The sequence below is a fragment of the Tachypleus tridentatus genome, chromosome 7, assembly GCF_004210375.1.
Source record: "Tachypleus tridentatus isolate NWPU-2018 chromosome 7, ASM421037v1, whole genome shotgun sequence".
NCBI classification, from domain to species: Eukaryota; Metazoa; Arthropoda; class Merostomata; order Xiphosura; family Limulidae; genus Tachypleus; species Tachypleus tridentatus.
The window spans coordinates 52267905-52281423 of record NC_134831.1 but is presented as its reverse complement, the minus strand read 5'-3'; the positions used below and the strand labels follow the sequence as shown (position 1 = coordinate 52281423).

General features: G+C 35.6%; 1 protein-coding gene across 1 annotated transcript in view; it reads left to right on the top strand.

Moving 5' to 3' along the window:
* Nucleotides 1-13519, top strand: part of LOC143255650 (ribonuclease H2 subunit A) — a 51507-nt gene that overhangs the window by 24477 nt on the left and 13511 nt on the right. Inside the window, exon 4 of the mRNA XM_076511647.1 lies at nucleotides 6861-6948. Coding sequence (XP_076367762.1) covers nucleotides 6861-6948 — 88 coding nt within the window. The remainder of the gene's footprint in view (nucleotides 1-6860; nucleotides 6949-13519) is intronic.

Here is a 13519-nt window from a genome sequence, read left to right as displayed (position 1 = left end):
CAGTTCTTTATGGGTTTTTTTTTCCCCTCTGATTATCCTTTTCACCTCTTTTGTGGATAACCGAGACTGCTATGTCAGGTGTTTTTTTTACACAATCCAGTTGTCCAGTCTTTTTTTACATTTTGCCTATTGGAATTGAGTCTTCAAGTTCTGTGCCCTCCAATTTGGCATTACATCTACTCCTTATATTCAATCAAGTGAAAGGGACATTCATCCACCACGATCGAAGACTGGAGCTAAGATGATATGGATGATTTGCTTCTCTGCTTCTTTTGATGAGGGTTCCTATCTTGCATCTACATGAAGAGACTGCTTGGCTGGGCTTGCTAGTACAACATTCCAGGTGTTTTCTCATGTCTGCTCAATATTTGATTTATCTTTAACTCTTATCTCAATCAATCTCGCTATCACCATTTTGCCTGCTAGCAATGAAATGTCTTCTCATCAAGATTTGCACTTCTCACTTACACTTTGTATCCAAAGTTATTTTGGTTTGAGAGACTCCAACTACTCATTCCCTTTGTTTTGCAGTGTAGAAGAGATAATGAGAATAATTTATCTTATGAAAAGGTGTTCTAAAGTAATTAAACTTGTCTGTAAAGACTGACGAAAAACAGATAATCATTTAAAGTTCAAGATATAAATATGGTAACCCATGGGGTAACAAATGAATTATTCACTGATAGTACTGTGATAAGAGTAGATAAAAATAATTTGCTTCGTCAATTTGATTCTAAAGTAATTGAATCAGCTTATGTGAAATTTTGACAAGAAAGAGAATTGCTTAGAGCTTTTGATATAAATATGATGCCCCATAGTGTAAAGAATTTGAATTTGTGTACATACGTTTGACTTGTTTTGATATATATATATATATGTGTGTGTGTGTGTGTATTTTAAAATGCAGTATTCTGTGGTGTTCATTTAGTGTTTGAATTTATTGCCCACAAGTCACAGACAACTACTGTAGAGAATCCTTAGTCAACTTAAATGTACATAAAACACTGACAACAATTGTGAGGAATATCCATTTGTTGGAATTGTCTTGGTGGTCAATCATTCCAGTATACTAATGTGAACATACCCTTACTCATCCCCTACTGGATCTACATCTTTTAACAGATACTTCTCTGTTGGGTTGGGACACTTCTTTGAAGAAATTTTGTTGTTTGGGCTTTGAAGGAAAATTCATTCCTTGTCAATGTTTTTTAAACTTCTCACAGCCATTGGGCATATTCCCATATTCTTCCTCTTCTAGTTGATTGATTTACCATGATTCCTATGTCTGTTTCACAGTTCAAGGAGGGTAGCTGTTCCAAAAATCCTTGCTTCTATGAATTACACCTGCTTTTTTGACTCATTCCCATTTGGTGTATTTTATAAATGTGTCTGGGCATGTTAAACCTCAGTTGTAAAACTTTTAGCCAATTCTAGTTGAAGGAGTCAATCTCATTACCATATTATTCCAATTGCTGTATCTCATTCTAAAAATATGTGATGAAACTTTGTGCCTTGGATTTTAATGACATGAATGTGGTGTTGCTTATTACAGTGACTGCCATTTTTATGTAAAGGTTATATTTAGTGGTGGTCAAAAGTACTTTTTTTAAAAATAAACTTGCAAAAATTTGTTTTTGAAAAAACTTGTAAATGTTGTATGTTACATTTACTATACTTCTATATATAATAGCTTAAATCAGGCCATATCATATACCTATTTATATTAATCATTGTAGTGAACAATTAACTCAAAATAGGTATACTTTTAGGAAAGAAGTTGATCCACAAATGTTAGGGTTAAGATCTATTGATTGGTGAGTGCAAGGGCTTTATGTGAATTTGGCTTAGCACTATGAACTGAAAGAATTTGTAATTTTTATATTCTTTTGCATTTAAATTAGCAGTTTAAATTCAGTAATTTAGCTTAATTTTATACTTAGTTCAGAATGAAAATGAGTCAGTATTTAGAACAATAATTTTGTGTGATGTATGTATATTATTACTACCTCTTAAGATTTTTTAATTTTTTTCTTCTTTCCTCTTACTATCTTTACTTTGTTGTAAGACCAACACTCCTGTTGTTGTTGCTTGATAATTAAAACAGTAACTGATATATAAGAAATATATTATGATATTTTGCAAAGGGTTTAAAACTCAGTGTACAAGTTACAACAATAAAATCCATGTGTTGGTTGTAAAACAGATTACACACATCTGAATAATACAGGGTAATATGTGATATTTTTACAGTTGGGGTGTCAATACACTGAAATGCTTAAGTTTTGAATTCCAATATAAGTTGTTTATAATGTGAGGAATGTGACCTGAACTAATCTTTTAAGTGCTCTAGAGTAATTTTCTTTGTAATTTATGGTATTTGTATCCTTTTGTAATTTTTATTTAATGGGATTTTTCATACAATTGTGGTCAGATGGTGTGATTCAAACCATTTGTATGATAAGCTAAAACATATGTTTATTAACAGTGGCAATTAAAGTTTTGTCTATATAGTGAAACAACATAAAAGGACATGCATTTAAAGAAACTTGTTTGAAAGCTGAAATAAATTATATTCAAGTTCTGAAAAGCCTTCTTATAATATGTAGAGTAATGTTCAAATGTGACTCCACTGAACTAAAGGAAAGTGACCCCCAACAGGTATGGTATTTTATGGCAAATGTACAAAGTTCACACTGTTAACTTCATGGTTTTTGGCACATTAAAAAGCATGGCTGCAATGAGACATAAGTATAAAATAAAAACACAGTTATGAAATAAAATTAAAAAGTTTTATGTATATATATAAATGTGAAGTGCTATTTAAAAAATAAAATTATTCATTTATTGTTTAATTTAGGTTTACTTAGAAACATTATATTTGGTCTTGTATATATTACTTGAAATCTTAAGAAGAATATATAATTATTAAAAAAATCAAAATTTGCATTTTATGGTCGATAAAAAGTTTTTAAAGATTACAAAATAATGTACTAAAACATAAAAAAGTAAGAACTTCAACAGGTATAAATATTGTAATCATATTTTACTATTATATTTTAAAATGCATAATTAAAAGGCTTAAAAGATTTTCCCAATACACATCATCCTTATATCCATTCTCAAGGTTTACAGTACTATACTATGAATAAAAATTTTGCTGAAGGGTTGTGCATGTCTCCTAAAGAAACTGTAATATGCTTTGAGGTCACTGTTGAATTGTTAATTGGTAGTAAAAGACAGGAACAACAAATAAAACATTAACAATTAATTATATGTGAAAAGACTTGAAATTACACATTTGACCAAAGAAAAAATCTTAAGATATTCTACAAAAAATTACATTCCCTAATTTTAATTATTTCATTGCATTATACATTTATGCTAATAGTTAGATTTAGTGATATGGTAAAGAAAATGGGATATAAAATATAAACATTTACTTTTATAAACTTAATATCCTTTCAGGATGTTTTAGGACCATGCAAATGAAATATGAAAATTGAGATGAAAAAAAGTATTCTTATGTTTAAAATGGAAATCACCTTTCACTCAGTTTGTTAATAATTTAAATGCAAGGAACTACAGCAAATAACATATTTTGAGTAAAATAAATTAAGATAATTATGATCATTAACAAAATTTAGAAGTTTTTCAACAGATATGTTATGAAATGTAAGAGTTGCTGCATGTATTTTTGTACAAGTGAAACTTGTGACTCACATTTGCAAGTGGCTCAGATGATTCAGTGTTATTTGATGCATGTTTCTTTTTGAAGTTCCAATGATGGTTTGCTTTTGCTATGAGGCCACTCTTTGACCAGGGACTCTTGTCCTATATCTTTACTGGCTCCACTAACTCCTCCAGTTGGTGTATTCTTCCTTTGATGTTGATGCTTTCAGGATGTTACACATTTTGTCATATCAGGTTCATCATTTGCCTCATTCTATTGCATCACATTTTTGTTGGCCCTTGGACAAGGCCTTTCAGGTTGTTGGCACATGGATTGAGTCCACATAGATTCATCTCCTACTGTCTTCATAATTTAGTTGATTCATTTTATGTGGGACTTGTACTTCCTGTGGTCCCTATTGTTCAATCTATAGACCATGTTTGATAAGGATAAATACAATTTCTTTTTCATTACCATCTTGCAGGATCCTGCAAACAGTGATGTAGGTCTTGAGACCAATCTTTGGAAGAGCTAGGTTTCCATCCTCTGTGTATTGGTCTTGATGCTTTACAAGTTTTGAAAATGAGACCAGCAAGTGTTTAAAGGTTTAACAGTATCAAACCAGTCACCTACCCAGGATTATTAAGTCCTGACTTTCAGTTATGCAGCAGTTCATATGAGGCTTGGTGTAGCATCAAAGATGTTTTACTAGTAAAACCCCTTGGCACTGCACCTTTTCAATAATATTTACAGTACATCCATTATTTTTGTTTGTCACTAACTGCCATGTTGCCTGTAAACTAATCAACAGTTGTAGCATGCAATACTCCAAAACTGACTGCTACTGTATATTGCATTATGTATAGGCTTGCTATAAGTTTGTATGAACTTCATTTGGTGCACATATTTATCATCCCTGATATTCAACATGTCTAGTAGATCTACAGTGTTTCTCTTTGGCTTCAAGGATCATAAAGAGTTTACTGATAACAATACTGATTTTAGTTTTATTTTGCTGACATTTTTTACTTTTACTATTCATTCATTAATTTTTTTCATTGGAGGAGATGTCTAAAGATTTGCAGTTAAAATGTTAATAAAGTTTGTTTGTTTGTATGTGGTTTTTGTTCTTGTTGCTTTATTTTTCATTGGGTAATTTATTACAGGGTCTTGATATCAACCCATAAGGTTTGTTTGTTTTTGTTTTTGAATTTCACACAAAGCTACTCGAGGGCTATCTGTGCTAGCCATCCCTAATTTAGCAGTGTAAGACCAGAGGGAAGGCAGCTAGTCATCACCACCCACCACCAACTCCTGGGCTACTCTTTTACCAATGAATAGTGGGATTGACCATCATATTATAATGCCCCCACAGCTGAAAGGGTGAGCATGTTTGGCGGGATGGGGATGCAAACCCGTGGCCCTCAGATTACAAGTCGCACACCTTAACACACTTGGCCATGCCAGGCCAACCCATAAGGTCTCAGTCTAAAACCCTCAGGTCTTGGTTTAGATCTCGTTCTTGGACATGGAGATTTTAACACATCCTGATAGGTGACTGGTGTTGCATCCCAGATTATGCTTATTTTCAAAAATCCACATTTGGCCAAGAGTAAGAGAAAGTACTCAACCCATTTTCCCTGTGGCTCTACCATTGCCCTCTTTTGAGATGCCATGTTCTGCAAGACCACTATGGGTATCTCAGTGGTATTAAAATGACTCAATTTCTTGGTCCATAATTTATTGTTCATGAATAATCATGGAAAAAGCCAGCACCAGGGAATTGTCTGATCACTTCTTTGCCTTTCATTTGCCAGCTTTTAAAAATATGGTTTCATGATCACCCATTGCACTGTGTCCTTTAAAAGACTTTTTTGACTGGCATGGGATCCAGGCAAATTCTATGACCCAGTGCAGATTCTCACATATATCCCTTTTCAAGTGGAGCCTAGGAGACCTTTATCATTTAACAATTACTAGATGATGGAGTAGTGGACCTTTGAAAGTTCCTCACTGATTGTGTACAGCACAGTATGATGGAAAGTAGGGCAGTGGTGGAACTGTTTGTGTAGTGGGAGTGACCCCTTCTGCAGAAAGATGGGTTCATCATCCTGTCTTTGTGTGTGTGTGATTAGAACAAGCTCAGACACACACCATATGGTGTGATTGCACCCTAACCACATGACATTCCTTGGCTTGTAAACTATGTGTGGGTGTGGGTTATCAGTTAGGACTGGCATTTTGCCTTTCTCTCTTTCCTTCTGGTTAAGACAAGATACAGCCTCTTATGGGTGTTTCCATTTGGAGCCCCTGCCATCAGTTATCACACATCATAGGCTTTCTCTGTTTGTACTGTGAAAAGGAAGCTTATCCAGGTATAATGTTTGCACTAGCCTCTTGATATTCGAGATATGTTTTGTGTAGAGGTGAGTTATTGTCTTAGAACTTAACATTTTCTTTATTTTAAAATGCATGTCTGATAGATATTTACCTCTTTACACCGTCCAACCTGTCCTCTTCAATTCTGCTGCACTTTCTTCTTGCCTTGTTTAAGAAAGAAGTTATTTCATGCACAAATGCTAATGGAGAGCAACTGTGTAAGGAGGTTGTGTTGCTATCTTATTGGTGCTGCCACATGATGGTATAATCATGCACTAGCAAAGGTCACATTAAACATGCTATTAAGTAAGAATTGTCTCTAGGCTTTTGGTATGCCAGTCTCTTAGGCATGTGAGTGAGGGGTCAAAGTGTTCTGTTTTCAGAGGTATCTATCAGAACTATATTGTCTGGTAAGGAAAATGTTAACTTCCCACTATTGTTATTGGTCTGGAGTAGAATTCAGCCTCTATAGAATATTAAGGTAACTGGTAAAAATGGAAATTCATTAAGTTTACATCTGCTTTAGGTCGTGCATAGTTATTGCCATCAATAAATATTTTATTGTTACCTTGAAAAATATAAAATATCAACCATTCATTCTTACTCTTTGATTTTTGATACAAAATTAAATATAAAAATCAGATTAAGAAATTATTCTGAAGTAGTGATTGATCTAAGTAACACTTAAGTTTAAAACAAGCTTTCTTTATAATTAGAAAATAAAGTTCATCACTATATTACATGTATTATTAGAAAGTTTTGTACTGCTGAGATATATGTTTTATATGGCTTTATATATTTTTTTCTGTAGGTGTAAATATAATCTGAATGCAGTGTCACATGATTCTGCTATCAACCTTATCAAGCATACTTTGAATCAAGGGGTGAATTTGCAAGAGGTAAGAAACTAGTAGTTTTGTGTAAAGAAAATGTCATAAAAGCTTCCACAATTTAAAATTTAAATCTTCATGCTTACAACAGTTAAAGGATAATCAGGGATTTTTATGTTCTAGCTTTTTCAAGGCAGAACTGTTGTTATTAACAGTGTCTGTACCATGTCTTAATGTTTATTCAAAACAAAATCATATAACTAGTTGTGATCTGGTATGCACATTTCTGTATGTATACTCAGCAGTTTGATAAACAGCAGTATATGTATATAGTGAAACATACCAGGATCCTTAGACACTTGTATATTTCCCATGTGAGAAACAAAAGATTGGTTATAAGCCAGTCAAACATAAGTCATTACAGAATGGCTACAAGTCTTCCAAAGTGCAGATGGCAGAATGTGAGCTCACATTCAGATCAGTACATTTAAATTAAAATCTGAACATAATAGACCATTTTGTTTCAGTCACCAATAATAATATATAAAGTTATTTAGGTTTTAATTACCCATGACTTTTCTGTGCACTAATTGAATATTGTTTTCTTTAAGTTAATTTCTTTACCAGAATTTAATTTTGGTCAATAAGAGATCATATAGAGGTGTAATCTATTTTTTGGGATACAACTCATGCTGCAACAGACTTGTTTTCCTGAATTCACTGCTCATCAGTATTGCTTGAAAAATAGTGAATCAAATAAATAAAGTAGGCTTCATATAGTGGACTAAATGGTAAATTATTTATTTATTATTTATCTTCCTCAACAAAACAGCATCTAGTACACCACTAATAACCTTAACTATTTTAGGTACTTGGATAACCTGTGACATAGTAACCTGTAACCTTGGAGAAAACATGACAGTTATCCATGAGTGAATTAATAAATTACCAATTATAGTGCTTTAATTATTCAAACTGCTTATCATTTTGGAAATCCATATTTTCAAGTAAATGAATAACTTTTCTTTAATAAGGTGAAAAAACTGAACACATTTCCCACAGTGATGCTTTACCGAATTTGAAGATGATGATAAACGTTTGTTTCATGCAGTCAAAATTTCTATGGACAGAGCCCACAATCAAATTTGCTCTTTTCATCAATTCCAGAAATTAACTCAAAGGTGTGAGGCTTTAATTATTGCACCTAAATCATACTTGTATTTCTCAACCCAATATTTATCTCACACAGGAAAGATTCAACACTTTCTGATGTTATCAAGTATCTAAATTTATCCACAAAGTGCCATTGGTATGTAAAATATTGTAGAGTGTAGTATCAAAGTGTCTATATTTTAAACAAAAGTTTAAAATTCATATTTATTTCGGCATATTTTATATTAACTTCAATACTTGTACTGCATATGGGTAAGCTCACACAGCAAAAACATCTTATTGTGGGCCAATTAACCCTCTCTTCATGGACATTTTTTTTCTACACATATCACAAGATTTTAGTGAGCTATTTTCAAATTGCACTATTTTCCTTTCACAGTATACCAAAAATATTGCATAAAAACACAGCAAATATTCCATTTTTAATCGTATATAATTAAGTTCTTACTTTCATAAAGCAATATTTAAAAAATCTAGAATTTACCTTACTGTAAGAATTGTGACATTTACTCTAGGCATCTTCTCTAATTTATTTACCACCCATAAAAAAAGTATGAACTTTAACATAAATTACTTACCATAATATCTTTATCACTCAGGTAAACCATATTTGTGGTAGTCTTCCATATTATTTGGTTACAGAGGCATGAAGTAGACAACCAGACCCTTCTTCCCATGCTCATCTTTCAGAAATTGTCAATACTTTTCTCTGCCCCTTGGTGTGGATTCCTCTATGTGGTGAGGGGACCTCTCGGAGGAGATTCTGTTCTTTCAGTTTACCTCCTTTGGGATCTAAACATCCACCTATGTGTTTGTCTTTTGTGGCGACCCATAAAGAGGAGGAGAGCATCTTGGTAGTTAAAAGGTCCAACCCTAACATACCACTTTGGCCTTGAATTTCTGTAGACGGGCAGCCTTGGGGTGGTTTCCCTGGGGTCAGTTGGCTGGCCTACTTGGGTTAGGGTCAACCAAGTACCAGTGTTGAATGTTTTCATGTTGTGGACACTGTATCTGATGCTGGTGTTTGGGTATAGTGCTCAGGCAACCCTGGCATTGCTGTAGTTTCCTTGTTTGGCACTATAGTGTATCCCCTCATAGGGCTTCATGGAGGGTAGGGTCAGTGGGCACAAATGTAGCTTCTTTATTATGTGACCCCTTTTTCTGTCAAAATAAATAAAAATGAAAAACTGAATAAAACAGAATTGGAAAATAATTACGTGGATTACTGTTGTACAGTCAATATTACAGCCAGATTCTGCACCTCAATTTCTGATCATCCATTCCTTATCTGAGAAATCCTTGGGGCAGATGTCTTCATTTTTCATTCAGAAGGGAATATAGGGACTCGCTGGTTCCTCAAAGCAGTAAAGAAGTTGCACACTTGAGACATTGTGGTGAAAACATATTCACCACAACATAACAAATTCCTCTTGACATCAAAGGCCATTGGGGATATACCCATTGAGGTTACTTTTACTTCCCATGCAACTTTGAATTCTTCCAGAGAAGTTATAGTTGAGAGGGATTTAAAGAACATTCCCAAGTCAGAATCCTCGCTGGTTTTATCCAGCCAAGGCATTACTGCGGTGTTCCGAATCTTCACTCATAAAGATGGAATAATGGACCCTACCAGTGTTCTGATATTAATATTTACATCACCATGTCCTCCTTTCACTGTCAAAGCAGGTTGTCTGAACTGCAAGGCATGGCCTTACATTCCTAACCCTCTCGGATGTTTCCAGTGTCAGAGGTTGGTCACTCGAAAACATCATGTCATGGTTCTTTGATATATGCTTGTGGTGGTGGTAAAAACCACGATGCTTATGAGTGTAACCTGTGTTAACTGTAGTGACCCACAACCCTCTTACTCTATTTCTTGCCCTAAATGGGTAGAAGAGCAAGAGGTGCAATGCTTAAAGACTGTTAATAATATCACCCACTAAGAGGTTCGGAAGTTATTGTCCCCAACTTCATCTTGAACAGATGCTGCTGTACTCCATTCCACTACCACAGTGGGAGTGCAGACAAATCTTTCCCTGCCTCAAATAAAGTCGTTTGCAAAACGCCTTAAGAATCTTGTGCCCTCCTTAGTTAAAAAAGTTGATGCATCTATGTCTACTTCCATCTCTGTTCTTACAACTTCCTCCAGTAACTGCCCAGTTTCACTTTCTTCAGGTTTGTTTTCTCGGGTTCATCCTCTTCTGCAGTTACAAGAAGTAAATCAACCATTTGTTCACACCCTCAGTCATTGGAATATTTGTCCACAGACAGAGACCTGCCTACTTGACCCAAGGTAGGATCCATGGAGGTTGATAGATCTTCATCCTACAGAAAAAAATGTGGTTGCAAACAGAACTCTTGGCTACATTCTCCTCCACATAAATAATAATGGCCACACTGATTCAGTGTAACTGTTGAGGTTTCGATCAAATATAAATGACATTAAGGATGTGAATGATACTTACTATCCAATTTGCCTCTCCTTAAAAGAAACGTTCTTCATACCTACTCTCTGAAGTTAGTCGAGAAGTTACATTCTGGACTGGAGACATCTTGGTTGAAACATCTATGCCACACCCTCCCCTTGGTGAGGATTCCTGTACGTGGTGAGGGGACCTTCCAGAGAAGGTTCTATTTTTTCAGTTTACCTCCACTGGGATCCAAACATCCACTCATGTGTGACCAGTAAGGGGGAGGAGACGATCCTGATGGTTGAGGGGTCCAACCCTAATACATCACTTTAGCCTTCATGGTGGGTGGAGTCACTGGGCACTGAAACATTTTTTATTATGGATGCCCATGATCAAATTGTAAAAAAAGTGATAAACCAGACCATTGGTAAAGACCACATCTTGAAGATTTTGACATCAATCTTCAAATTCTTCAACACCTGTATCTCATTTTCTAATATTATGCTTTTTATCAGACAAATCTTTAGGGCAAATGTCTCTGGTTTATTCAGAACAGACTAGAGGGACTTGCTGGCTTTTGTAAATCACTCAGAAAGCTTCGTTCTTGTGACATATTGATCAAAACATCCACCCCTAAACACAGCAAACTCCTTTTGCATACAAAAGCCATTGGAGATATACCCATTGAGGTACTCCCCATGCTACTTTGAATTCATCACAAGAAACTATTGTTGAGAGGGATTTGAAGAACATCCTCGAGTCAGAGATGTTCGTTTATTTTTCCACCCAAGGAATTTCTGCAGTGAGGCATATCGCCACTAACAAAGATGGAATTATGATGCTGACTAATGTCCTAATTTTGACAGTTGCATTGTAACATCCAGTTGCCACCATTAAGGCAGGTTAACTTAATAGCAAGGTATGGCCATATATTCTGAACTCTCAGATATTTCCAGTGTCAGTGGTTCTGTAACTTGAAGACATTGCTGTATCCACTGGATACACTTGGAAAACCATGATACCTGTGAGTGTCAACTAGGTCCTCATTATATTAATTGTGATGGTTCCCATCCCTCGTATTTTCAGGCCTTTCCCCAAGTGGGTGTAGGAGAGAGGTACAGAGTTTGTGCTGTAAACATTTCTTATCTAGAGGCTTGGAAGTTGTTGTGTTGCACACTATCTTGAATATATGCTGCTGCACTGTGTTTACTGCTATAGTGCAAATGTAGATGGATCTTTTCATGCTTCCAGTGGAGTTATTCTTGCACCAAGTCTGTCCCCATTGTTCTATCTGGTGTTTCTTCAGGTCTTTCTCCTTCAGCCTTGGCTTCTGGTGACAGCTTAGGTCCATCTTCCTCAGCTGCACGAAACAGAATGGTTTTTCTTCACATCTTCAGTCACTGTAATCTGCTCAAACTGACTTAGATCTGCCTAATTTATCCAGGGCAGGTTCTATGTAGGTTGATTGACATCCTTCCACTAAAGAAAAATGACATGGTTTGAAACAGAAAGGTTCTCTTCCCAGTTATTCTCCACTTTAATAAAAATTACCATTTTGAGACAATGGAACTGTCGAGGTTTGTGTCCTAATTGGGATGACAGTAAGGCTTTGATCGATTTCTGTCATCCTGTGTGTCTCCTTACAGGAAACGTTTCTGAAACTTGCTGATACAGTCACTTTTTGACAATTTACTTTACACTGGACTTCAGTGGTCGTGTGATGGACAAGTTCATGGAGGGGTAGTATTGCTGTTGACCAGCATATACACTTGATATAGCCTTGGAAGCCATAGCCATCCGTATTTTCTGGGGTCATACCATCACTATTTGTTTTATTTATCTATCTTAGAGATTCATAATCAGTCGGACCTTGATGTTCTTCTAGAACACTTGTCTCCCTTTTTCATGTAGGGTGACTTTAATATTGATGGGTGAGATCATTCCATGGAGTGTATGCTCTTGGATCACAATCTGTCTCTTTTCATTAATGTTGTTTTTACTTGTATTCAATCTAGTCAGTCTTTTACTGCTGTTGATCTATTTATCTATTTCCCCTAATTTCTTTCTCCATTTTCTTGGAGGGTTGATGGTGAACCCAGGGCAGGGATCATTTTGAGAGGGATTGGCTATGGCTGATGGCTTTCTTTAATCTTTCTCTTGGAACTGAATGCTGCTACTGTTTGTCTTTCATCTATTAATGACTGTATGAAGGCAGTTACTGATTGTATCATTGAAGCAGCTCTTTGTTCTATACTTAAAACCTTAACATATTTTCCATGGTGTCTTCATCCATGGTGGTCTCCTGTCTGCCAGTAGACATGTAAGGCTCAGAAACAGGCCTGATATACCTTTCACAAGTATCACACTTTCCAACTGCATTGCTTCACAGCAGGCCCATACCTGTGCTTGGTAGGTGTGATATCAAAGGAACCTTGGGATTAAGTTCACAACCAGCATCTCTTATACCACTAGTTTACAAGTCACATGGGACAAGATTCAGGTCTGTGATAGGTATACTTCCAATCTCCTTTTAGGCTTGCTCTCTGATAGCCAGGAAGTTGCTGATGTACAGAGCACTGCTGATTATTTTGGGGAGTGCTTTGCTTATCTTTTCAGCACTTCTACCTCTTCCCTCACCATTTTGGGCAGAACAGTTTGTTTGAATTTTGCGCAAAACTACACGAGGGCTATCTGCACTAGCCATCCCTAATTTAGCAGTTTAAGACTAGAGGGAAGGCAGCTAGTCATCACAACCCACCGCGAACTCTTGGGCTACTCTTTTAGCAATGAATAGTGGGATTGACCATCACATTATAAGGCCCCCACAATCACATCTTTTATCTCAGGATGATCATCTCTATAACTATAATTGTCTGGCAGTGCATCACTTTGACGCAAAGTCAATTACTACTTTTCTTTTTTGCTTCTTTTCTTCCAGTTGTTTTTTACCAGCTATGGCAGGAGAACATTTTTTTTCTGATGCTTTGTGCAGGGACCATTCTTGTCCTACCTTTTTTTTTTTTTTAAGCCTAGAAGGGATCCCAAGATTCTTTCTA